This window comes from Xylocopa sonorina, chromosome 8 (genome assembly GCF_050948175.1).
Source record: "Xylocopa sonorina isolate GNS202 chromosome 8, iyXylSono1_principal, whole genome shotgun sequence".
In the NCBI taxonomy this organism is placed as follows: Eukaryota; Metazoa; Arthropoda; class Insecta; order Hymenoptera; family Apidae; genus Xylocopa; species Xylocopa sonorina.
This window is the reverse complement of record NC_135200.1, coordinates 8525877-8550020: the sequence shown is the minus strand read 5'-3', so window position 1 is coordinate 8550020 and position 24144 is coordinate 8525877. Positions and strand designations below refer to the sequence as shown.

The window sequence follows — 24144 nt, the reverse complement described above, 5'->3', positions numbered from 1 at the left end:
ATTTAGCTGGGATACGATTATTTTTAAAATGATACGCTGTCTCGTTAATTGGAATGGGCAAACGGTTCAACTATTACATAAGCGCACCCTTATCGATCTTAATAAACACTTATTTACTTTACTGAGTTTGCAAGATAGTGTGCATTCGAAAAGTTCCACCACGTGTGTTTCATAATTTTTTTTTTTATACAAGTTTATGTTTTAGAAGATATTGAAAAATTAATTGTAAATTCAGTTCTTATTATTGGCGAAAACGTTTGCTAACTCTTCTTTCAATTATTCTATATACATCAATATATAAAAATTGATATTGGATTCGAACAGCCATTCACAAATTTTCGAAAGCTCGCGAACACATTTCGAACTTGACATTAACAAGTATCCACGATGACGCGTACTCGCATAGTCCATCGAGTCTCGTGTCAACCAGTTCCTGCACTTCATTCTCACCGAATCGAATTTCTACAGTCCAACAATAATTGGCAAATATTTTTCGTAGCTACTTTGCATCCAGAAAAAGCCAGTAAATAGACTGAAAGAACCAGAAGATTCCTATGATGTGGTATTTAGCAATCAAATCGTCTTTTCTTCATTTTATTGAAAATCGATAAAGATAGGAAGTTTGGAACCTTGGAGGTTCGATGAATTTTTGGAAAAGCTCGGACGACAGGTGGTCCCATCAGGTGGCGGAACAATTGTCTAAAATTAGCAGATGCGTAAATATATATCCTCAGTGACATTGTTTCGGGGCTGTGCACGTTCACCAGCCGGTCGTCGCGTTCCCCTAATGCGCTCTGAGGAAGTTAAGAATTAGGAGATCGATTACTATACTTAAGCTGCTTTGCACACTGCGTTCCACGCTTAGGGCGTAGCTCAAGTAGCCAAAGGGTGATGCCATTTTCTTTTCACGAATTCCCCCCTTCAACCCCTCAGTTGCGATCTAAAACAGAGAAAGGATTATAAGTTTCCATTGAAAAAGGGAGGAATACAAAGTATGGTATTTTTTTTTTACTCCTTTTACTCGATAATCGATCGATAACTACCGATATTTCGTTGAACGCCATGTTTTTAGAATGGTGGAGGAATGCTTGAGATGTTTATCGAGTTAAAGTTGTCATCCGGGCCAAACTACACTGCTTGAAATAGTCAGTGGGCCAAGATTCTAGAGGATGAACTAGAATATTTGGATTAGAGATATGATTTGTTTATTTGCGTGTGTCCAGGGAAAGTTGGGGATTGGTACGTTTGAGGCTGCGCGGATTTAAGTATAAACTGATAGTGTCAGCTGCAGATGCGCGCGATTCGATTAAAGTAACGTTAAATTTAGCTCGTGAACGAATACCACGTTACAGAGGAGAATTGTTAAAATATTGCATCGATGATGAATGCGAAACGCTATTTCTCTCTACTGATTATCATTTTCGTTTTTTACAGGAGAAATCAGCCACCACTAACGGAAGTCAGTAAACGTCGACGATTCTTAAGAAAGAAGCAAACTTGTTTGCAACTCGGAAGGTGAGCATAATCAATCTATATATTCGATATTAATCATTGTTATACTCAAATTGAGAAGAATGCCATTTTTTTTCGAAATTAAATCTAAGTTTTTACAACGATATATCCTCAGAGAAATAGGTGTTGCGAGTTTAGCTCTACGTTATATAAAGAAAACCGTGTTATAAAAGTATATAAAGCGTTATATATATGTACATATGTTTAATTGTAGATGCATATTCTTTTGTTTACCATCGTTCCATCGATTCGAATCGATGAGAGGGAAAATCGAGGGTATACGCGTGCGATCGTAACGTCGATAAGCTTGAACTTGTCGCGACGTTCCACGAGTCGACGCTAAATCGTCCCGTTTCTGATTGCGTAACTTAATTGCCCGGCACGATTTCAATCTAATTGTTTTCTCGTGTGGCTCTGCTTTCGGATCCTGGGATCGCGTCGCTCGCGACAGTCTTTCATAGGCATAAAAACGAGCTGAGTCGAGGCCGGACGCGGACGGAATCAATTAGCGTCGATCGACGCTAATCAGCGGATTGAAAATTGATACGCTTCTCTGGAAAGTTGCTCTTCGAATGCGATAACCGTGGTTCCATTCTGCTCTCCTCTCCTTTCCTTAATCAAAAGCGTAAGACACTTTTATCTTATACTTTTCAAAAGTATCTTATACTTTTTATTAATAACTCTCTGTTTATTCCTCTTAGCTTTTTTTTATTCTTCGAATTTAATAGCAGATTTAAAAGTAGATGATATATACGAGATACGAATTTTTTCGATGCGAACGTTCGCAGGCTGGACGTTAACAACCAGAGCATAATGTCAACGCAATGACCAAATGAAATTGTTAACCAGCCGGTCGTGGCTATCGTACGCGATAATAAGTACCATTGACACATATTAACCAGTGCCAAATTTATAGTTACCACGCTAGAGGTGGCTGTGTCAAGGTTCAGTGGAAGAGACGAGGCTTGTCCATCGTCTGACGAGCTTCTCTTCCCATTCATCTTATCGTCGTCGACTTTTTTCCACCTAATTAATTATTACCCTCTGCTGTATACCAAAGCAATAATCTATCGTCGTGCGTTAGCAATTTTGCGAAAGAATTAGTTGCATTTCTTTTTCTTATTTTTGTACTATTCCTAGATGAAAATATTGAGCAGAATTTTGTCGACATTTTCTATGAAACATTCGAGTTATTCAAGTTGTTACGCGTGATAAATTTGTTTAGAGGTGCACGATTTTTGTAGCTTCTCTGTGGTTGGTAGAAATTTGGGAAACGTGTTTCGTTGTTTCTTAGAGAGATGTCCAGACGCTCGTTCGTGATGGCTTTCAACGGTGCCATTATCTGTCTACGAATGATCATTATTCAATCAAAGGGAAGTCCTGCATCAGTCCAAGCATTTTAGCCTCCATTCTGTGCTCTAATTAGATAATGATTTCCTTATTTCTGAATGTTTTCGCGTTTCGAAGAATCGATTCAAGTTTTGATGTCTCAGACGAACTGGTTCGCTCCATTTTCTGTCTCTTTGCTTCTTTTCCGCTAAATACTAATAGAGTTTATAAAAAAGACTATTATCATTGAAAAAGCACAGTGCTGAATTACAAAAATAAAAGAGGAAACGCACTAGAGTAGGAGCCTAATAGTTGCAATTTAAGTCACAAGTTTGCCTCATTCATTGCATTCAGTCGACACGTGTTTAACAGTTCTCTTAAATTACCACACTCAAACCTAGAACAAAATTCAAGAAAGTAGTTAAACGTGTCGTATCACAAATTAATTACTCGGAAGGTAAAGTAGGTCACGTATTTCTCACCCAAACCCTACTACCTCTACAATTAATAACCAACGACAGAAGAACCACAAAATCATCCTCTGATTAACCCAAAAACGGGTCTCTTTCAATATAAAAACCTTCCTAAACCTTACACGAAACAACTCTTTTCATTATAAAAAAAAAATTTCAACATAATATTGCAATAAAAAAAAAACAAATTTTTAAAAGAAATCCATATAACATCCTCGCTCACCATTGAAAGTTCTCGTAAGACCTCTCTAAAAGACTGTGCACCCCTCGACGCTCATGCTACCTTAAGCTCGCCCTCCGTCGCCTTCGAAACGCTGCGACGCGGATGAATCGGTCGCGCGGAGACGTACAAGCGGGTACACGCGTTCGCGATCTAACCTTCAGTAAGTTAACTGCACGTTTGACCTCAATGCAATAATTAAGAGCAATCAGTTCGCGAAAGAATGTGGCAAAGCTACGCGCGCCGCCGCGGACCGAACAGATTCGCGATGATGAATTGCCATTTTTATCCGCGCGCGCGTCTTCGCTCGCTCCACATCCGCCAATTGATCGGTGGGTTTAAAGGGGCCAGACACCGGGTCAGGACTTTGATCCTGATACGTTTCCATTGTGTGTGCTCGCCCCGTTCAAAGGACCGGCACGTTTCCACGGCGTTTCCACCGTTTCCATCGCTGTTGTTGTCTCGCGTGGAGAACCGGTTTACTTGGGGATTTTCCTATGCCTCCTCGACTCTGCGCGTCCGATGAATCGTGGACAAGCAGCTGACGCGGGGAGGACACGTTGCGAAATGGGAGAAAAAAATATGCGGTCGCTGGCAGACGACCGCAGCGGTCGAGAAGCTAGCGTAAATGCTGTAATAATAATTGTGCATGTATCAGACGATGTTGAGATGGATGTAGAATGATCGGGGTATCGCACGATGTTGAGAAGCGTGCGAATGTATTGGTCGATATTGAGAAGCGTGATTGGATGGATGAAAGTAAGTGTTAACCAGAGGAAATTTGTAATTTGTAATTAGCGTGTACGTGAATGTCTGTAGATGAAGTTGAACGTGGCGCTGAATATATTCAATCTGATAAATGTTCTTTTTGTCGAGGATACAGAAGAGTGGTACCAAAGACTAATCAAGAAGCACAAAATGGAGAACGCGAAGGAGGAGACGATAAACATGCAGCTGATCGGTTCGGACAGCCCGTTCAAGTACGTCTGATTCTACTTAACAGTTTCTCTGCTTTAAGAGAACTTGTTCAATCAAAAATCAGAGGGTTTTACGTGAATTTATCATTTTTTTCATATCGTTAAGAGCTTTCATTTCGTTTCTAATTGCTTCCTCCTGGTTCTGGATTATTGCTATTCTCTATCCATAGAAATTATTTGGGTGTACAAAGGGTAGATACAGTTTCTTATTTACGATCATTCGAGTTCGTATCCAATAACGATAGAACCGAGGTAGCGTGTTGGAAATCGATAAATCGAGGAGGGGAATCACATTTGCGAATTGATGCGGTTGCAGAGTTAATAACGAAATCGCCGGAAGTGGTCTGAACGTATCGGATGTCCCAATATCGCCGACCGCAGATGTAGAAGACTACGACCCCCACAAACATCGAAACAGGCCAAACCCTACTTCGTAAGTGTTCCTCAAAATTCATACCACCGATCACACAAAAAATCGAAACGACATTTTATTCTAAAGTAGAAGAAAATATATATTGTATCACGTTGATTAAAGAAAAATCTAATGAAATAGCGTAAACGTGATGAAAATAAGTTCGATGCAAGGAAGATTAGGAATCTTACTTCGCAAGTGTTCCTAAAAATTCCTACCACCGATTACACTAACGATCGAGACGATATTTCATCCTAAAGTAGAATAAAATATATATTATATCACGTTGATTAAAGAAAAATCTAATGAAATAGCGTAAACGTGATGAAAATAAGTTCGATGCAAGGAAGATTAGGAACCCTACTTCGCAAGTGTTCCTAAAAATTCCTACCACCGATTACACTAACGATTAGGACGATATTTCATCCTAAAATAGAATAAAATATATATTATATCACGTTGATTGAACAAAAATCCAATGAAATAGCGTGAACGCGATTAAAATAAGTTCGATGCAAGGAAGATTAGGAACCCTACTTTGCAAGTGTTCCTAAAAATTCCTACCACAGATTACACTAACGATCGAGACGATATTTCATCCTAAAGTAGAATAAAATATATATTATATCACGTTGATTGAACAAAAATCCAATGAAATAGCGTGAACGCGATTAAAATAAGTTCGATGCAAGGAAGATGCTTGCGATTTGTGGGAATTTGAATTTTGCAGAAACGCGGAAACGTTGATACACTTGCTGAAAGGAAGTCTGGGGACGGGGATCCTCGCGATGCCAAACGCGTTTTGCAACAGCGGTTTGGTGACTGGCGTGATAGCCACAGTGATCATAGGGGTGTTGTGCACGTACTGTTTGCACGTATTAGTGAGGGCTCAGTACAGACTGTGTAAACGGTTAAGAGTTCCTATATTGAGTTATCCGCTGAGCATGAAATACGCTCTCGAGGAAGGGCCCGATTGTGTTCGATGGTTCGCACCCTACGCACCGTAAGTACGCCAATCGTTGCACGCGTCTGCACAGACATACACTCCATCCATACACTCCATGAACCTGCACGAATATCTTCACCTTCGAAATACTCTCGCGTTTTCATTAAAAAAAACTTTGTCGAGACTCAGAACCGGGAGATGTTTCGCCCACGTGTTCGTTCGTTCGTTTTACAAATGAATAACGATGAGTATAAACAAATGCACGCGGTTTGACGGTGTTCAGAGTAGCGACTCGAGTGTGAAAAGTAATAATTGGGTAATTGAACTAATTGGCAGAAGGCAGGTATATATAGGAGCAACTGTTGTCTGACTATGGCTGACTGATTCTACTTAAATTGGTTGAGGTTTGATGTCGATTATTGAGGAATCGAAACGTGTCGATGATGATTTTAGCGTGTTTCTGCATTCGTTAATTTTCTGAGAAGCAATATCGCGATGATAATTCGAGACGAATGGAATTTAAAAAATTGTAAGACTATTATTTTTCGATATTGATTCCACTTCGCACGCGAAACTAACTCTTCATCTCATCTGCCATATAACGCGATCACTGTTTACAAAAATTCCAAACACAATTTTGAACAATTCCACAACGATTATCATTCACTGTCTCTGATTTAAAAAAAAAATGAATCTGTTTGTTTCTCTCGTTCGCAAGATTCGACAAACTCACAAGCACACAAAGCACGCACAAAAATCACGTCACCAAGCGGCTCGACAACCTAATTCAACTGTAACATGAAAGTTGCTATTATATTTGCAGAGGACTCGTAGACGGGTTCATGATTGTGTATCAATTGGGAATATGCTGCGTTTATATCGTATTTGTAGCGTCGAATATCAAGCAGGTAAATAGCAGGCGCCATAGATCATTCCGTAGCGCGAAAACAAAAAAATTAACAAACGGAACCAATTTGAATCTTCCCTTCCAAACGAATAAAAACCATTGTCACGAATATTAAAAAAAAGAAAACCGTACAAGAAAGAAAGAAAAAAAGACCAACAAGTCGATCAACGAATGAAACGAATCTACAAAACCTACAAAGTCGAGAAAATGATAAAAAAAAAAAAAGAAATTTATGCGTTTATAATAAAAGTACAGACACACGTTCCATTGATATCGTTGTTTCTTGTTCTCTGCTCTTCTGTTGATAAACGCAGGTGGCGGATCAGTACTGGGACCCGTTGGATGTTAAGATCCACATGCTGATTTTGTTGCTACCGCTGATATTGATCAATTACATTAGGAACCTGAAGTTACTGGCGCCGTTCTCCACCCTGGCGAACTTGATCACGTTCGTCGGGCTAGCGATGATCCTGGTGTACATGTTTAAAGATCTACCGTCGCCCAGCGAGAGGGAGATGTTTGGTTCCGCGAGAAATTTCTCCCTCTACTTTGGCACGACGCTATTCGCGCTGGAAGCTGTCGGTGTGGTGAGTTCCTTTGCTTTTTTTTTAATTAGTTACTTTCCATTTCGCTTCGTGCCACTCGTCTTAGTGTCATTTAGGTCTTCAGCTTCCCTTATTCGTGTTCTTCTCTGGATTTATTACGCTTTTTATGCCTTAGAAATTTTGCTCTTCCACTGAAATTAATTGCCAACCCTTCATCTGCGTTTCGAAATGGATTGATTTTGTGTAATTGAGTAATTAATTATGTGTTCTTCTCTCGAGTCGTTACATTTTATGTACGCCTTAGAAATTTTACTCTACTACTGAAATTAATTTCCAACCCTTCATCTGTGTTTCGAAAGAGATTGATTTTATGTAATTGAGTAATTAATTATATGTTCTTCTCTGGAGTCGTTACATTTTATATATGCCTTAGAAATTTTACTCTACTATTGAAATTAATTTCCAATCCTTCATCTGCGTTCTGAAAGAGATTGATTTTATGTAATTGAGTAATTAATTATATGTTCTTCTCTTGAGTCGTTACATTTTATATATGCCTTAGAAATTTTACTCTACTATTGAAATTAATTTCCAACCCTTCATCTGCGTTCTGAAAGAGATCGACAAATTTGTGTAATTGAAATTAATTAAATAGGTAGGAAATGTGTAGAGAAATTCGTTGCTGTAGCTATAGAATTGTGCGTAGGATCGAGAGGAACGCGAGCGGAATATTTCCGGCAAAGATGGAGAGGCGCAATTTAGAACAATATCGCGGCGACTGGATTGGTTTTCCAATCTCTCTCTCCTGCGTACCCTCGATCGATCTATCATTTGCCCTCGACGATCATTCCCCATGGCTGTTAGGCTGAAACGAGTAGCCTGCGCTTAGAATAGATCAACGGCGCCGATGCATCGTTAATAAACAAATAACTGGCCACTTACAGGGCAGCTTTGAGATTGCCGTGATCAGGTCGCCAGTGCGTCAATGCAATCCCTGTTATTACTTTCTACATGACTGTTCTCAGCTCGCGCGGAAGATTCCAGTGCTCCTCAAACGATCAATTCGCAACGCAGCATCCTTTTTAATTGCACGGACCAACATTGATATCCCTTCTTTATCGAATTTAGTTTTATTCTTTTTTTTTTTCATTTCCATAATATCGATTATGCTTGCAGAGTTATCGTTTTTTGGATCACTCCAAGATTTAATTATTAGCGGACATTACTTACATTTTAGTTTAAATTCTCTTCAAATTTGTTTGAACTTTAAATAATTAAATTTTAGATAATTTTAAAGGAGACGTATAAATGTAATAATATTTCTCCAAGAATTTGTTGTAAGAAAAGTAATTTTTCTTCGCAGATTATCGCGTTGGAGAACAATATGAAGACTCCACAATATTTCGGGGGATACTGCGGTGTCCTGAACATAGGAATGACGGTGATAGTCGCTCTGTACATTCTGATGGGCTTCTTCGGGTACATAAAATACGGAGACAAAGCTGGCGGTAGCGTCACGTTCAATTTACCCAAGGAAGAAGTGTGAGCAACCGTTTCCTAATTAAATCTCACCTATCAAAAGTGTAATCCTAACAAACCGTACGATGATCACTTTACAGTATGGCTCAAAGCATCAAGATAATGTTCGCGATCGCCATTTTCATCACACACGCCCTCCAAGGATACGTTCCTGTCGATATCATCTGGAACACGTATCTGGACCAGAAGATACACAAGAGAAAAATCTTCTGGGAATACGTTTGTCGAACTATCATCACATTGGCCACTTGTAAGCTCGTCGACAGACTTTTTCTTTATCAATACATACGCGTCCATTTTTAAGTAGTCTTCTGAAAAATCACACTTGCGATCGTGTCTCTACACTTTTTGAAAAAGAACACGGTTTTCTTTCAGTTACACTGGCCATAACCGTGCCCAGACTGGGCCTCTTCATATCCCTGTTCGGCGCCCTCTGCCTCTCTGCCCTTGGCATCGCGTTCCCAGCGATCATCGAGATCTGCGTGCTCTGGCCTGACAGAGACTTCGGCCCATGCATGTACATGCTGCTGAAAAACATCTGTCTGATCATATTTGGCCTGTTGGGCCTGGTAATCGGCACGTACGTGAGCATCGTCGACATAATTCGGTCCTTCAAGTGAGGCGAGCGAGCGATTCTGGGCAGGAACGATCGAAGGAAGGCAGGCAGAGGAGGCGAAGAAAGCGAAGAGAGGGTGGCGAAGAAGAGTGGGACGAACAGTTCTCGAACACGCTTGTTCGCGCTTAGAGTGGAGGCGACTCGCGGCTTCGTCGCAGTTTTAATAGCTTAACGAGCGACGCCAATTTAGGTAGACAGGTACCTCCTAAAAAAAAAAGAAACAAAAAATATGAGAAACCAACTGCTGCGACTCTCCTAGGGACGGTCGCCAGCAGTCAGAAGGCATTCCGGAAATGCTTCTTGTCCCGCGTGGATGCCGCCATTTGTTAGAGCATTTAGATCGAGTTTAGATTGTTTTTCTGTTAGGATGGACGATCGTGCGGTGTTGGGCAGAGATATTAATCGCGGATGTCGATGGTCGTTGAATCGTTTGGGCTCTTGTTTCACTTGAACGGGTGCTCGCTGAGGGAAGCCTGAGGATCTAACTCGCGATTCAGGGTTAAATTTCATTCATCAGAAGACTGTTAGGTAATTGTTGTTCGATGAATTTGTTCCTTCGGTGAGGTCATCGATAACAGTTCTTGGAATATTCCAATGAATCGTACTTTAGGTACAGTCGTATCCTTTATGTATATGTAAATTTTCCAAACTTGATTAATCCTGATTGCTTCAACTAGAAGTATTTATATAAGTTGAAAACATAAATGATCGTTGATATTCGAAGCTCTCTGAGAAACATATTTTTATATTACTGTGTTTCAAATTGAAATCACGAGATGCATGAATTTTCGAATTTAACATTTTGTGGTTGAAATGAAAGGATACGACTGGAAAAATCGACTTGGAGAGGTCTTGAAAAGCTTCTCGAAGGTCTTGAAAAGAGATGAAAACGACACGAAGATATAATACTTTCCTTCCGAGTTGGAGGAGTTAATATAGATTAAATAAATATCGTCCATCTAGGAACACACGCGTTTCTCTGCAAGAGGGTGGTCCTCGAGTACTGTTACCTACGCAAGAGATTAATATCTAGCTAAGTTTAGTCGCACTGCCTGGAAGCACTTCTAAAAAAAAAAAAAAATTACTGTTTACCCGAAAGTATCTTAACTAATTACTTGTAAAGGGTCAAGTAGACGAACTGTAAGATTAGCATCGTAGTTAGTTAAATTAAAACGCGAGATTAAGAAAAAAAAAAATAGCAACTAACTCGAAAGGGAGTGGACGTTGAGAAATTCCAAGGACTACCTTCGAAATTACCAAATTGTTCGACCGTCAACGACACCATTTTCAATTTCTATTTCTCCCATGGCGAATCCTAATTTTTTAACTGTAACTTTAATCCTAATTTCACCAAATGATAGAAGCAGTTCGAAACTAGAATATCGTTGAACCGAGGGCGTCGAGTAGATAGTTCGAAGTCATTTTTTTTTCATGCCCAACACTGGATTTATCTACGCACTGCACTCTTCGAAAGAAAACTAGAAAACGATATAAAAAAAGAAGAAAAAAACAGAAAAAGAAAAACGAGAAAGAACCGTCGACGAATTATCTCGCGGCAAACGAAACCTGTGATCGATGATTTTATACAGGAACGAATGTTGCATTTCTATCGAATTGTTGATTATTGTCGTTGCACCGTTTACAGACGCATATACGAACGTTAATTGTTCTTCAACTATTAAGATGTTCATAGTACGTTCGAGGGCCTTTCTTTCGTCTAGGTGATACGAGTACTTACGTTCACTGTCCGGACGCTACGACATCCGGTGTGGTTCAGATGTTGACAAGGAATTCGTTCGTCGAGAGCAATTGAGAACCAAAGAGAAAAGGACATCGAGTCGAGAAAAACGAAAGAAAACGGGTTATCTTTAAAAAAATTCAAGCAATTATCGTTGAGGAAAATACTTGTGACTATAAAAAAGCCTAAAAAGATGGGGCACGGTTATCGACTAAACGCACGGAAGCCAACAGAATGGCGCTAAAGTGAGTAGTACTGTAATATATCTGTGTCTACGAGGTAAAAAAAGAAAGACTGCAGTCGCTAATTACGTTAAACGAGTCAGATATATAATTATAAATTATAAAGTAAACGAGATTTTTCACAGTAATTAATTCTATTACGTGACCCAACGAAACGATTATTGTCGAAGAAGAGTAACGATCGTTGTGAAGAGGCATCGAACAGTCGCGAGCGATGTTAGACGAAACAAAGGAACTATCATCATCAAAGAAAGTACTACGTACACATACTCGCGATTCTAAAATAGAAGAAACATCAATTAGTCACGAGTTCAATCACGATTGTGCGCTACAATTTACTTCAGAGGTATGCTCGCCGACTAGTCGTGACTACGAACCGCAGATGAGACTTAGAGTCAGCTGCTATAGAATCCGAGCCATTGATACAGCCAACTTCGATTATCTGAAGCTATACTTCCGAATAAGAACTGCTAGCGAATATCAATTAGCCACAGGAATAGACGAGCACGAGTAACTATCGTCCAGCTATCGTCGCATCTAAAGTAAACCCTCTCAGCGCCTGAATCACTCGTACGCCACGATGGAGGAAAGCAACGAGACGAAGCTAAAGCGGAAGGGAAAAGAGAATTAATAATAACAAGGAACAAGGTCTAAGCCACGTCGCGATCGAGGACAGCAATAAGAATCGCGAATCATCGCTAGAAACGTCTTATTTCCTATTCGTTCGAGGAGCTTGTGTAACGACGCGGATGCTCGCAGCTGCGAACGAGATCATAGTTCACCATGGGACACGTGAAAACGAGACACAGATCGCTACTATTCTCTACTGTCACTGCCTGGAACTGGCTCGAGTCATCGCGCGCGGTCACGACGCGGAGGATCGAGGTCACGATCATTATCGACTGATGCAACGCGACCATCGGTTCTACGCGAAATTCTTTAATTATTTAACTACGTTTTTCCGCTGCGTCTCTTCGAATGGAAGGAAGTGACGCGCTGTTTAACCCTTTGGCACTTGGTTGGTGCCAAGTAGCTCTACTAATGTCGATACACTTTGGAGTTCCATTTTTTGCGATTATTTCCCTTCGACGAGGAGAATGCGTTCAATAGAAGAAATTTATCTATAAATTAGGCATACTTCTTCTATGAAACACTTTTCTCTATCTCTTTATCGAAGAGAAATAATCGCCAGCTATAATATCCGTCAGAAGAGTCGAAGGAGAACGCGTTCGATAGAAGAAATTTAACTTTGAATTTCATCTTTGAATTTGGGATCCTATTTGTCTATAAATTAGGCATACTTCTTCTATGGAACACTTTTCTCTGTCTCTTTATCGAAGAGAAATAATCGCCAGCTATAATTTCCGTCAGAAGAGTTCCAGAAGCAGTTCCATTTCGCAAGAAGGGTTGAAACGGTTTCATTTCGAAGAACAGGTCGCGCGAATTAATCGCAAGAGCATGTACAAAGCAAATACGCCTTTTTATTAGGATTGGTCCCGATCTCCGCGTCGAGACGACTGAATTTCGCCCCAAAGCGGAAACGGATCCCTCCGAGTCGTCTGCGTTCGCGTTATCGACGGGGCTACGACGATCGCACAACTTCCGTTCGCCACATTCCGGGACGCTTGCCGAACTAAAACGTTCTCCTCAGTTTTTCTACCGGTTTCTCCTCGATTTTCCTGGGCAATATCGTCGACCAGGAAACTGTTAGCTCGTACAGTCGATCCAGAGGATATTGCGCACCGCAAATCTCTAATTAGCGACTAATTGGCCATCGTTGTTGTTACCGTGAGAAGCTTTTCTAAACGACGTTACGATAGCACTCGAGCAGCCAGATTTTAGCGGACAGTTCAGCCTAAAATTATTATAGAAATTATGATTGTTGTTGAAAATGTTCAGTACGCATTTAAAAGGATTCCATTTGTTTGTGGTAGTTATTTTCGATTGGATTTTGAGAGTAGCGAACGAGTGTTAGACGAGTATCGAAAGGCGTGCCGATTTTTGTGGTTGCTGTTGGAAGAAGATTGGTAATTATCGAGAAGGATCGTTGATGAGATATTGTTCGTTGTCGTTAGTGGTTCTGGTTGAGAAAATTTCAAGGGTAAGGAAATCGAAGGTGGTACTTATGAGTTTACGATTACGAAGCGATTGGTGTAATCCTGTAGGTTCGCGTCCACGGAGCGTTCATCGTTTAATTTCCGACTGCGCCGATTTTAGTAGACGATCGTCAAGTTTTGTACGTTTCTAAAGATCCTCTTAAAAAGATCTGCATTTTACGTGTATGTTTTAAATCCGAGATTTTTTTTTTTTCGTTTTTGGTCGTTATATTTCTGATGTAATAAACTCTCTATTCTTAGCCCGTTTGTCTGACTTATATCGACCATTTTCCCTGCCACTTTTCATTACGCGTGTATATCTACACTTTAACGATAACGATTCTTCTATTATCGCACTCTTCATCTAGTCTCGTGTATCATAAAATATCCTTTCTCAACCTGAATAAAAAAGAAAATATGAAAAATTAGTAACCTTTGGTAATTTTCGAGTTCATAATTAATCGAAGAATTCGTCGAGATTTAAACATGAACATTCAGTGGCATAGCTTGTTATATAAAATATAGTTAAACCGTTATTTTTTATATTTCTCCTGCTCTTCGATTGCTCTGCTTAATTTTAACGACCATAATTAACGACTCCGTCGATTCGATAATCAAAGGACAAATAAATTCGTTACCTGACAATTGGAGCTGGATTTCGTCGATAGAGAGAGACTGTTAGGGTGTGAATACGAAGAATGAAATAAAAGATGATTACAGGGTGCAAAGGAACGATTGTTAGGGCGGTTTCTTTTTTATACAATGTACTGTAATTTTCACTAATTCGTACGGTTCCTAATAAATGCTTCTTGTCGAACCTGGTAGCTCCGCTATTACTTTTCCTGCGACTCAGACTGCAACGCTACGATCTTGCGGGTCGACCCTTTCTGAATCGTTCTTTATTCATTCACTCGATAACTTTTCTCTGCAAATTTCGAAACACGAATAATTTACCTGATAACACTCGTTTCTAAGTAATACTTCCATCAGGTTCATTTAAAAACATTTACAATGGTTATTTTAATTTATACAAGGCGATTCATTACTCGTATGACAAATTTTTACAGATTGTAAGATCTTGTATGTATTTCAGTAGTTTTATTATAATTTATCGTGTAGTTTGATCATTTTATTGCGTTTTCTTCTGTATCTCACCAGTTTCATTGCAATTTCTTGTACATTTCCCGCTTTAGAGGTAAGAGAGAGAAAGGTATATAAGAAAGCTATAAGAAGGAGTGAGACAGACAATAGACCTTATTGTAGAACCCGTGGCGCCATCTCTGTGAAAAGTGCTCAAACTGGTCGCTCAGCGTTATCGACAGCGAAGTGAACTACTGAAACACTGGCGCCATCTCTTCGACAAACGCTGAAACTAGTCGATAATTAGTTTCACTACTTTCCACAGAGATGGCGCCAGTAGTTCTTGAGTAGTTCACTTCGCTGTTGATAATGCTGAGCGACCAGTTTGAGCACTTTTCACAGAGATGGCGCCACGGGTTCTAAAGTAGAGTCAGTAGCATCTGTCTCACTCTTTCTTGTAGCTTTCGTGTATACCTTTCTCTCTCTTACCTTTAAAGCGGGAGATATTTGTCTGACTCTTTCCTTTAAATGAAAATTAAGGAGTTTCTTTATTTAATCAGTAATACTCTAAAATTCGGTAATTAAGCTGAGAGAGAGCAACAGAGAGAAGGAAAAAGAAACGAATGAAGAAGTTTTTGTCAAATTTGCTGCCCTTCACTTGCAGAAATAATTAATTAAATAGGAGATCAAAGTTTTTGTAATTTTAAATTTTGCCTGCTGAGATAGGTTTAAACTTTTATTACTCCGGCTGTTTTCGAATTTCTGGGTAAAATAGGGACTATTATAATAGCAAATTTATTGCTCTTTTCAATATTGTTTGTCATTTTCTTGTGGGACTTACGATTTGGATGATGCGATCGATGATATCAGTGAAACTGTTTCTCCTCTGAGAGAAACAAAAATCCCAATTTTCTCTGGCATTTTTGCAAATCGGATATTGGTTTATACGAACTTTTTTGTCGCATTTGAGGTGCAGTATCGGCTGTAGAAATTTGTCACACGAGTCTTCCGGATAATTAAAATTAGATTCTTAATTAAATTAATTTCATTGTCCGCAGAAGGTACGAAATTACGCTTAATGTGAAATATGAAATTATTTTTAAACAATTTTATACACAACGCTAATATCATTATCTACAGAAGATTTCTCGACTTGATTATTTGTTACATTACCCTAATATATATTTTCATCTCGTTTTCGTATTTTGTAGCGTACGTTCTCGTACTTTTAAACGAACTTAAGCCTTCGACGCGTCGAATTCGCTTGGTAGATTCACATTTCCTTTCCTTCGACTTTATTCAGAGAGGGTCAACGTGATTGTTTGGGGACATTGCAGAAGACGTCGACACAGAGGAGCCTCGACTCGTAATTCACGAACGACACGTTCGTCTTTAACAACAATCTGTCGGGACAGAAATAAGGTACGTCGATCGGTTTAAATATATGCTTTTATACGTGGAAACCGAGGGGGTACATCATCGTTTAATATTAAATCGAACCGCGATACTCCACACGTTCCAGTGTCCTCGCCACTTGTTTTGGTACCACGAAAACCATCTTAATTAATGAGTAGAGCACTGAGAACGATAATCGTGCAGCAATACTGGTCATGGGGAATTTGCCGTACAGCATTTTGTATCGATCGCCAAACGAAATGCGAAAAGAAGAGAAGTAATTGAAACAATAAAGTTATTTTACACACACGAAACAGTATTGGTTAACTTCGAAATATTCTTTGGAGATCTAATACTAAGTTTCTTCCTTCGAGAATAAAATATGAGAGATAGAAATTAATAACAAAAATAAATATCTCCGCTACCGGAATCTGTGATAAACTTCTTAGTCTTAATATTGCAAAACTATTGCAAAGAAACGAAATCGATTTAAAACAATTCTACTAAACACCAAAACCTTCCATCGCCATAAAAATAAATTTCTGTTAATAAATAATAACATGCGTAATATAAAATAAATAGATAAACAAATGAATTCCTTCAGCAAGGAAGAGAAAAGTCGAAACTTGCAAAAGTCGTAGGCCAACGCGCGCTCTTTGGCACTGAAAGAGATAAAAGAAAATAAAAGAGATGAGAAGAGGACGCTGTACGGCGTTCTCCGCGTGGTTCTAGCCGCGAGAGCCAGAAGACAGGAAGTGTTCGTCGATGATGGCACATCGACCGCGCGCAGGGGCCAGCTACGCCGTCGTAACTCGAGAGAACCGCTCGTTGCGAGAGAAACAGAAGGAACACCGCCTCTCTTCCTACCCACCCGTCCTCTTTCTCCACATTCTCGTCCTCTCGCCTCTCTTCTTCTCATTCCTCGCGGATTACGCGTGGTCACCACTGAAGTAACTACTCTGCATCATGAACAGTTTGTCGATGGGGTTGTGAATCGCCGCGTGCAAACTCTGCGACAACGAGGGCGCCTCGTGGGACGACGGCCCGTGATGGGAGTGGCCGCCAGCCTGGTGGCCACCCTCCTGGCCACCGCCACCCTCGTTCTCGCCTATGTCGAAGCCTGCCTCCGTCCCGTCCAACGACAGGTCGCTGCTGCAAAAGCTCTCGCCCGAGTGGCCTGGATACGCGTCTGAAATTAAGCCGTGGATCGCGTTCGTTAGAGAAAATCGTTCGCCTCCAAATGATCAAGGTAGAGTTTATAATTAAGAGAGAATTATAGATATCCTCGAGTCATTTCTTTCTGGTGATTTCAACGAGGGATCGTCTCTGATACATTCTAGGGTACTTCTCTATCGTATCTCTTGTCTTCTTAAAGAAATTCTCGAGAATCATCCAAGCATGTTTCAATTGAAAAAGGTGCGAGACTATTTAGAAAATTGTAAGAGTTCCTGATGTCTTCTTTCGAAAGTTTTCAGCAATTTTTCGAGCGACCCTAAAGGTACGTTTCAAAGGTAGCAGTGTTAGCTGTTTGGAGGGAGTTTCATGGTTTTCGTGTAAGTCGAGGATCAGAGGAAGAGAACGATACTTTCGATTAAAAGATCGTGAAATTTCGATATTGTTTCGTGTCTCTGCAATTACACCCCCGCTAAATCGTTTAGTGAATTTCTACGGCTAGAAGAGACTTACCGTCGGGCGAGTACGGGTTATTGGGGTTGAGCGGTTGGGTGGCTGAGGGGAAGCTAGAAGATTCCCCGTCGCGCATGTTCATGGCGTTCAAGTAATGACCTGCGAACGAGATCAAACGATTGGCATTGTACCAACAGACATTTATCGAGGCCCCATTAACCAGTCTTCGCGAGCATTCACGCAACAACCCTTCTAAGGAACCAGAAGAAATTTCGGGTAGCACGGAAGTTTCGATGCCAGATAATCTACTTGTCTAAGTTCAGAGCAAATGATAAGGGACGTCGTGAGATACTATCCAACTAGAGCCGCTATTTCGAGTTCTCCACGCGTTGTTTCAAATATTTCTCTTGAAACGGGGGAAGGAAGACGTGAAAGTCATTTCAGCCAGTGTTACTCTTATTAAGCATGCATATTAGCTGATTTACTGCATAATTATGTTATATCGCGTTCTTGTATAAAATACAAGAAGAACGATGTTCTGAGGTAAATTGTAATTTTGTTCAAAAATGGAGAACATCTGAAGTTTCAAATATTTTTTTTATTATTGAGAAAGCAACAAATGAAACTTGGTCCACTCAAGAAGATCAGTATACTATAGTAACGTACTTATGTTATATCGCATTCTTGTATAAAATACAAAGAGAACGATGCTCTGAGGTAAATTGTAACTTTGCCCAAAAATGGAGAACATCTGAAGTTCCAAATATTCCTTATTATTATCGAGAAAGCAACAAATGCAGTTTGGTCCATTCAAGAAGATCGTTATACTATAGTAATGCTGTTAACCAATGATTCTGTAGCTTCTTGTCTACCAATAGAGAACTTAACTTAGCGTAAGTAGATACAGCCAAGTGGAATAAAACCAAAGTGGAACCAGAATCATTCTACTTGCGTTTCTATCAGATTTAACATAATCGAGTGGTTATTCTAAATTAGCAGAAAGGTCTAAAAGGTCTAGAAATGATCGATACGCGAATAACACTGGCTGAAAGAGCAATATTTTGGAAAAAGCATCGTCGAGACTCTTACTGTGATCGCTGTGAGGACTCTCCGCTCGACGTTCTTCTTTCGGCTCCTTGTCCGAGCCAGGCTCCGTTTTCGCTTTCCTCTGCAGCTTTTTCATCTTCGCCCGCTGATTTTGAAACCACACCTGCACCACCCGCACGCTCAGCCCTGTGTCCTTCGCGAGGGCCTCGCGAACCTTCCGGCAGGGCTTCGGCGACACCTCGAACGACGCTTTGAACTGACGTCTCTGCGCCGATGTGAGGATCGTCCTCGGTCGTTTGGGACCCCGGCGACCGTCGCGGGGTCGGTTCTCGTCCAGCAAATCATCGTCTGCGAAATTAATTCACCTTTCGTTCAATGCGAACGGCTACTTCGAACTTCAAGCTTCTCTTTACTTGTGCCACGCGAGCAAACCGAATTTTGTTTTGCCATTTTTTTAGATAAGAATGCGTGACAGAGTGTGCGAATTTGGACAGGAAAAAAGAAGAATATTTGAAATAAAAATTTAGTTGGGAATTAAGGATAATAGTTGTAGAGAAGGATGTGTCGTTGTAGCTTTTGGATTAGATGTTCATGGGAATGTGTGATTTGCATTAAATGTTGATGTGAATGCGTGATTTTGCAATTTAAAAGAAGAATGTGTGACAAGGTGTGCGAATTTGAACAAGAAAAAAGAAGAACAGAACGATGTATATTTGAAATAAAAATTTCATTGGGAATTAAGGATAATAGTTGTAGAGAAGGATGTGTCGTTATAGCTTTTGGATTGAACGCAGATGCGAGTGTGTGATTTTGCAATTTAGAAGAAGGAATTGTGACAAGATGTGCGAACGTGAACAAGAAAAGAGAAGAACAGAGAGAAGTATATTTGAAATAAATATTTAATTGGAAATTAAGGATAACAGTTGTAGATAAGGATGTGTGGTTATAGTTTTTGGATTAAATGTAGATGCGAATGTGTGAAGGGGAAAAATAATTATTCAATCTTGTCTAATTGGTCACGAAAATCGCGCGTGATATATTATCCTCTACGATCGATAAAATATAGACTAGAGGAGCTTGAGAATTTTCCACGAATGAAAGGACCATTCAGAGAAGAATGATTTGAAGAAGTCGTGACTAACAAACTGCTCTTCCATCGATTTCACCAGAAGTTTCCATCGAACAATCAAGTCTATCATCCGCGAATGAAACAAATGCCGCCTATTTACGAACGAACTTTTCGAATCATCTATCAGAATCATCGACTCGTTTCCCTTTCCTTCTCCCTCTCTCCCCGCCCGCCCCGTTCAATTCATGGAAGAATCGTTTCTAATTACGCTTGGTTTAAGTTGGTATTTACCTTGAAAAGCGAGACAGCCTCGATTCGAAATTCCTGCAGGTTTTTACTTTGGATGTCTTTAGATTGTAGTAGTACAACCTGCGAACAATGCAACAAGGTATGTACAATACGTTCTCGCACGTTTCGTCGATTATTTTAATCATTCGTCAAAGTTTCATTCAATTTCTCTGCCTGATCCGATTCTCTCATTTCCCCTCGATCCTCCTCTCGTCTATTTTCTTTTTCTACTTTCTCAAATGGTCAGCCTCTGGCCGTGCGAAGACGAGCGACATCCGATCGATACGAGCGTGGCCACGAGCGAACGAGAAATCGTGCGAACGAAAGTTTGTGAAACCATCATTTCCATCGTCGGTTTGACAATTTTTCGTTTCGATTGGAAAAGAAGAAAAAAAGAGAAAAGAAGAAAAACGTCACTCGCAACACGTCGCCCTAAACGGACCGCCAAAATCGGCCCCCGTCGAAATCGACGATAAACGGAAGTCGTGATAGTCGAGCAGTTTGCTTGTCAAACGTTCCGATTTCACGGGAATTCTATCGTTTTTCACGCCTGCAGATTCGCGTGTCATTTGCGGCGGGAAACTACGGACTCGGAAATTCCTCGGTTTTTTTTTTCTTTCTCTTTTATCGAGAAATGGTAGCTAAAGATATTGTCGTGGTTAGTTACAGAAAGAGGATGGTGCGTAGACAGTAACATGCGAGAAAGGGGGAAACGTGTAACAAATGTAAATAAGATAACGTGCAGTAAATTAAAAGGTGTCACGTGTTGTCTTGAAAGCATGTTTGGTCATTAATTCTTGTGTAATATAAAAAGATCATTCTATTCAGTCCTCACCAATTATAAGCATTTAAGTAACACCTATTGTATTTGTCGAAAATCATATATCTCAGGAAACAAAGCAAAAACCCAATTCCAATGCCAGCTCAATTACATTAATGTTCCACAGGCATATAATATCTCCAAGTTATAACAAACTTAACATGACAATAACAGCAAAAGTTACATTCTCAAATTCAAAGCTTGTAAACGAAACTTGAAAGAAGAAATTCGAAAATTGACGTAAAAGGCATCGAGGAAGTAGGAAGAAGGTGACGAGCACCAACCTTGAGGACTGTCCAGGTACACCTCGTGCTCATAATCTTAACAAACTTAACAATAATAGCTAGTAAACAAAACGAAAGAGAAGATATTCGAAAATTGACGTAAAAGGTACATCGAGGAATAGGGAAGAAGGTGGCGAGCACCAACCTTGAGGACTGTTCAGGTACAACTCGTGCTCGTAATCCCTTCTGCAGATCGGTTGCCCCTGGCGCAGGAAGTACTGCGCGCCTGGCGGCAACGATTGGCCGCACATGCAACACGCGAAACACTCGACGTGGAACACCAGCCCCGGCGCTCTCAACACGAAATCCGAGCAGCTGATCTTCTCCATGCACCTAGCGCACTTCACGCCGAAGATCCGCTCGTAGTCGGTCCGACAGTAGAACTTGAGCTCGCGGATGAAGCAGGAATGGGTGAGGGGCGCCGCACAAGCCGCGCAGGAGAGGCATTCCTCGTGGTAGTTCCGGCCAGCGACCTGCATCACGTACTTGTCGGCTATGGTGCGGCCACAGCCGGCGCAGATCGTCTCCAGGAGGCCTGACTCGGTCTTCACCGAGACCGACGGCTCTGAAACCAGCAACACCGATTATTTTCACCGTGTCTCTTGCTCTCCTCTTCAATTTCGAATGATAGTTCCTTCCATTTTTGTTTTCGATACAAGAGGGACTCTTTTGAGGGAGGAGAAGTTGTAAAATCGCTTTGCGTTGGTCCAATTTTTGTAGATTGCCGTTTTTCTTTGATTAGGACAAGCTGTGCGAGATAGAAAAGTTACATTGGCTACCTAATATTTTTAAATACTGTTTCAAATGTTTATATTTAAATTTAGATCGTCTCCAGGAGGCTCTGAAACCAGCAACAGCGATTATCTTAACCGTGTCTCTTGCTCTCCTCTTCAATTTCGAGTGATTCTTTCTTCCATTTTTGTTTTCAATACAAGAGGAAGTCTTTTGAGGGAGGAGGAGTTGTAAAGTCGCTTTACGTTGGTCCAACTTTTGTAGATTGCCGTTTCTGTTTGATTAGGACAAGGTGTGCGAGATATAAAAGTTACATTGGCTACCTAATATTTTTAAATACTGTTTGAAATGTTTATACCTAAATTTGCAATTCGAATAGAAGAGGTGTTTGTGTCCGATCGGATGTACTTTGGGACGAGATTGAATTGCGAAATTTTTCCGGTGGAGCATTCCATCGCAAAGGAAATAAATGCGCGCGGAGTTATTCGGAATGATATGGCTGTCAGACTGAGAAATGTGATAGCGTTCTAGAGCACAGCGATATTGCGAGTCCCATGAAATTTATTCCGTCGCTTATCGATTGTCGATAGTGATAAAGCTACTCTACCTTTGGAAAGCATTACGATTACTTTTACAGCGCATTTGTTTATCTTCCATCGTTAATTCCCCAATATTTTTTTACTCTACTACTTCGATTACTCAAGTGTATACAAAATGATATTGCAAGTTCAAATCATCATGTATTCAAAAAAAAAAGAATCCAAATTAAAAGAGAATCCTGATCGTAACCAATGTTTGTATCATAAATTGATATTCAGTTTCCAAAGCGATGAAACTCTCCTTTTCTAATTAGGATGCATTTACACGGAAACAGTGTAGGACAACGTAGATGCGAACAGTTTAAAAACGAATGCATTCCGTTCGTTTCACCTGCATTGTTATTGTCGTTCGTAGGGCGAAATGGGATCGGCGGTGCTGCGGATCCCATGGTCGGCGGTCCCGACTCGCCCTGCCGGCTCAAGCTACCAGGTAGCGGAGGATAGAATTCCAACATGGTTCCCCGTGCCCTCAGCTTCTTAATTCCTCCAACTTCCCCACCAATTCCCCGCACTGGCAATATCACTTTCCTTGTACTACAATCTACTCCTCGACGAAGAGCCCACAACACTTCCTCGCCCGGTTCAACGGCTAAATCCTCCGCGAATCCCAGCTAACACAGAATTCAACCGATAAGGGGCTGTCCCTCTCTTAAACGGTCACTCGAAGAACCAACAAGTACGATCGAAGTCTGCTCTCCGTCGAGTCACGATCCGTCGAGTCCAGAAAAACCGCGCGAAGCGTCCTCGCGAGCGAACTACCCCTGCCGTCCGCGCTTTCAACCCTGCCCCGTTCTTCGATGTGGTAACAGGTCTCAAGAAAAGATCCTGTGAGCGTTACTGGTCATCCTGACGGACTTCCAACACTGACGCGGGCTCGATTTTCCGGCTGATACCATCCTGGACCACTTTTCTTTTCCTTTGTGCTTCGAGCGACGAGGTGGTAGAGAGAAGGAGGGGGCCACGTCGGTGGTGGTGGCCTCTCGTTCTACGCTGGGACCTGTCCGTCTCGACTGCGCGCCGCGTCTACCCGTGACACAGCGCTCGTACGTGTCAGCGGCCCGGACTCTCAGGCTTTTTTGACGCCAGCCACTGCATCGACAGTGAAAATCATCCCCTTTCCCCCGTCCCTGGCGCGGACCACCATCGACTAGAGAGGGTGAGAGCCGAGGGCGGGACGTTCGAGGCTTGCTAAGGGGGACTGGAGAAGGTAGACGATTGGTCTGTCACGGGTACGCCTCTAAACTGCCTCGCTCTGGTGGGGGCGAAGGGTGTTTGTGGTGCTCAACTGGTTGCACGACTCTTCCGGAGATCAATATCTCGCCGACAGTGACGTACGCTGTCCAAGGTGGACTTGGGCCGCCACCTTGAATTTTCAACTGTTCTGGATTTCTTCGAAGACGATGATTCTCGTTGAATTGGAGTTACAAAGTTATTGTGGTAACGATTCAATTGTTCGATAGCGATAAGGAGTATTCAGATAGATGTTAAAGAGTCAACCCTTCATGAATTTAGAATTGCACTAGTGAGAAGCTGTAACAATAATTGGTAAAGGGGTTGTTGATCTGCAGGATGGGATTTAGAGATTCGACAACTATCTCGAAATAGACAAAGTTGAACATTCGACAATTAAGAGTTCTCAGGATACAGCTCGA

The 24144-nt window shown here is 41.0% G+C and overlaps 2 protein-coding genes across 3 annotated transcripts; one reads left to right on the top strand and one right to left on the bottom strand.

The window, feature by feature from the left end:
* Positions 1-4417: 4417 nt before the first annotated feature.
* LOC143426088 (proton-coupled amino acid transporter-like protein acs) lies at positions 4418-9867 on the top strand. The gene is made up of 8 exons (XM_076899225.1): positions 4418-4514; positions 4828-4944; positions 5654-5926; positions 6693-6777; positions 7091-7363; positions 8685-8863; positions 8941-9110; positions 9236-9867. Exons 1-8 carry the CDS (start codon positions 4453-4455, stop codon positions 9478-9480), a joined length of 1404 nt encoding a protein of 467 aa, XP_076755340.1. The 5' UTR covers positions 4418-4452; the 3' UTR covers positions 9481-9867.
* A 7085-nt stretch (positions 9868-16952) lies between these two features.
* Lmx1a (LIM homeobox transcription factor 1 alpha) lies at positions 16953-23005 on the bottom strand. Of its 2 annotated transcripts, XM_076898817.1 has the most exons (5): positions 22824-23005; positions 21307-21726; positions 18743-19048; positions 17714-17812; positions 16953-17216 (listed from the first exon to the last, which is right to left on the bottom strand). In XM_076898817.1, exons 1-5 carry the CDS (start codon positions 22945-22947, stop codon positions 16957-16959), a joined length of 1209 nt encoding a protein of 402 aa, XP_076754932.1. In that variant the 5' UTR covers positions 22948-23005; the 3' UTR covers positions 16953-16956. The 2 variants fall into 2 exon arrangements, with proteins under 2 accessions (XP_076754932.1, XP_076754933.1); XM_076898818.1 differs by lacking the exon at positions 17714-17812.
* Between the last annotated feature and the right edge of the window lie 1139 nt (positions 23006-24144).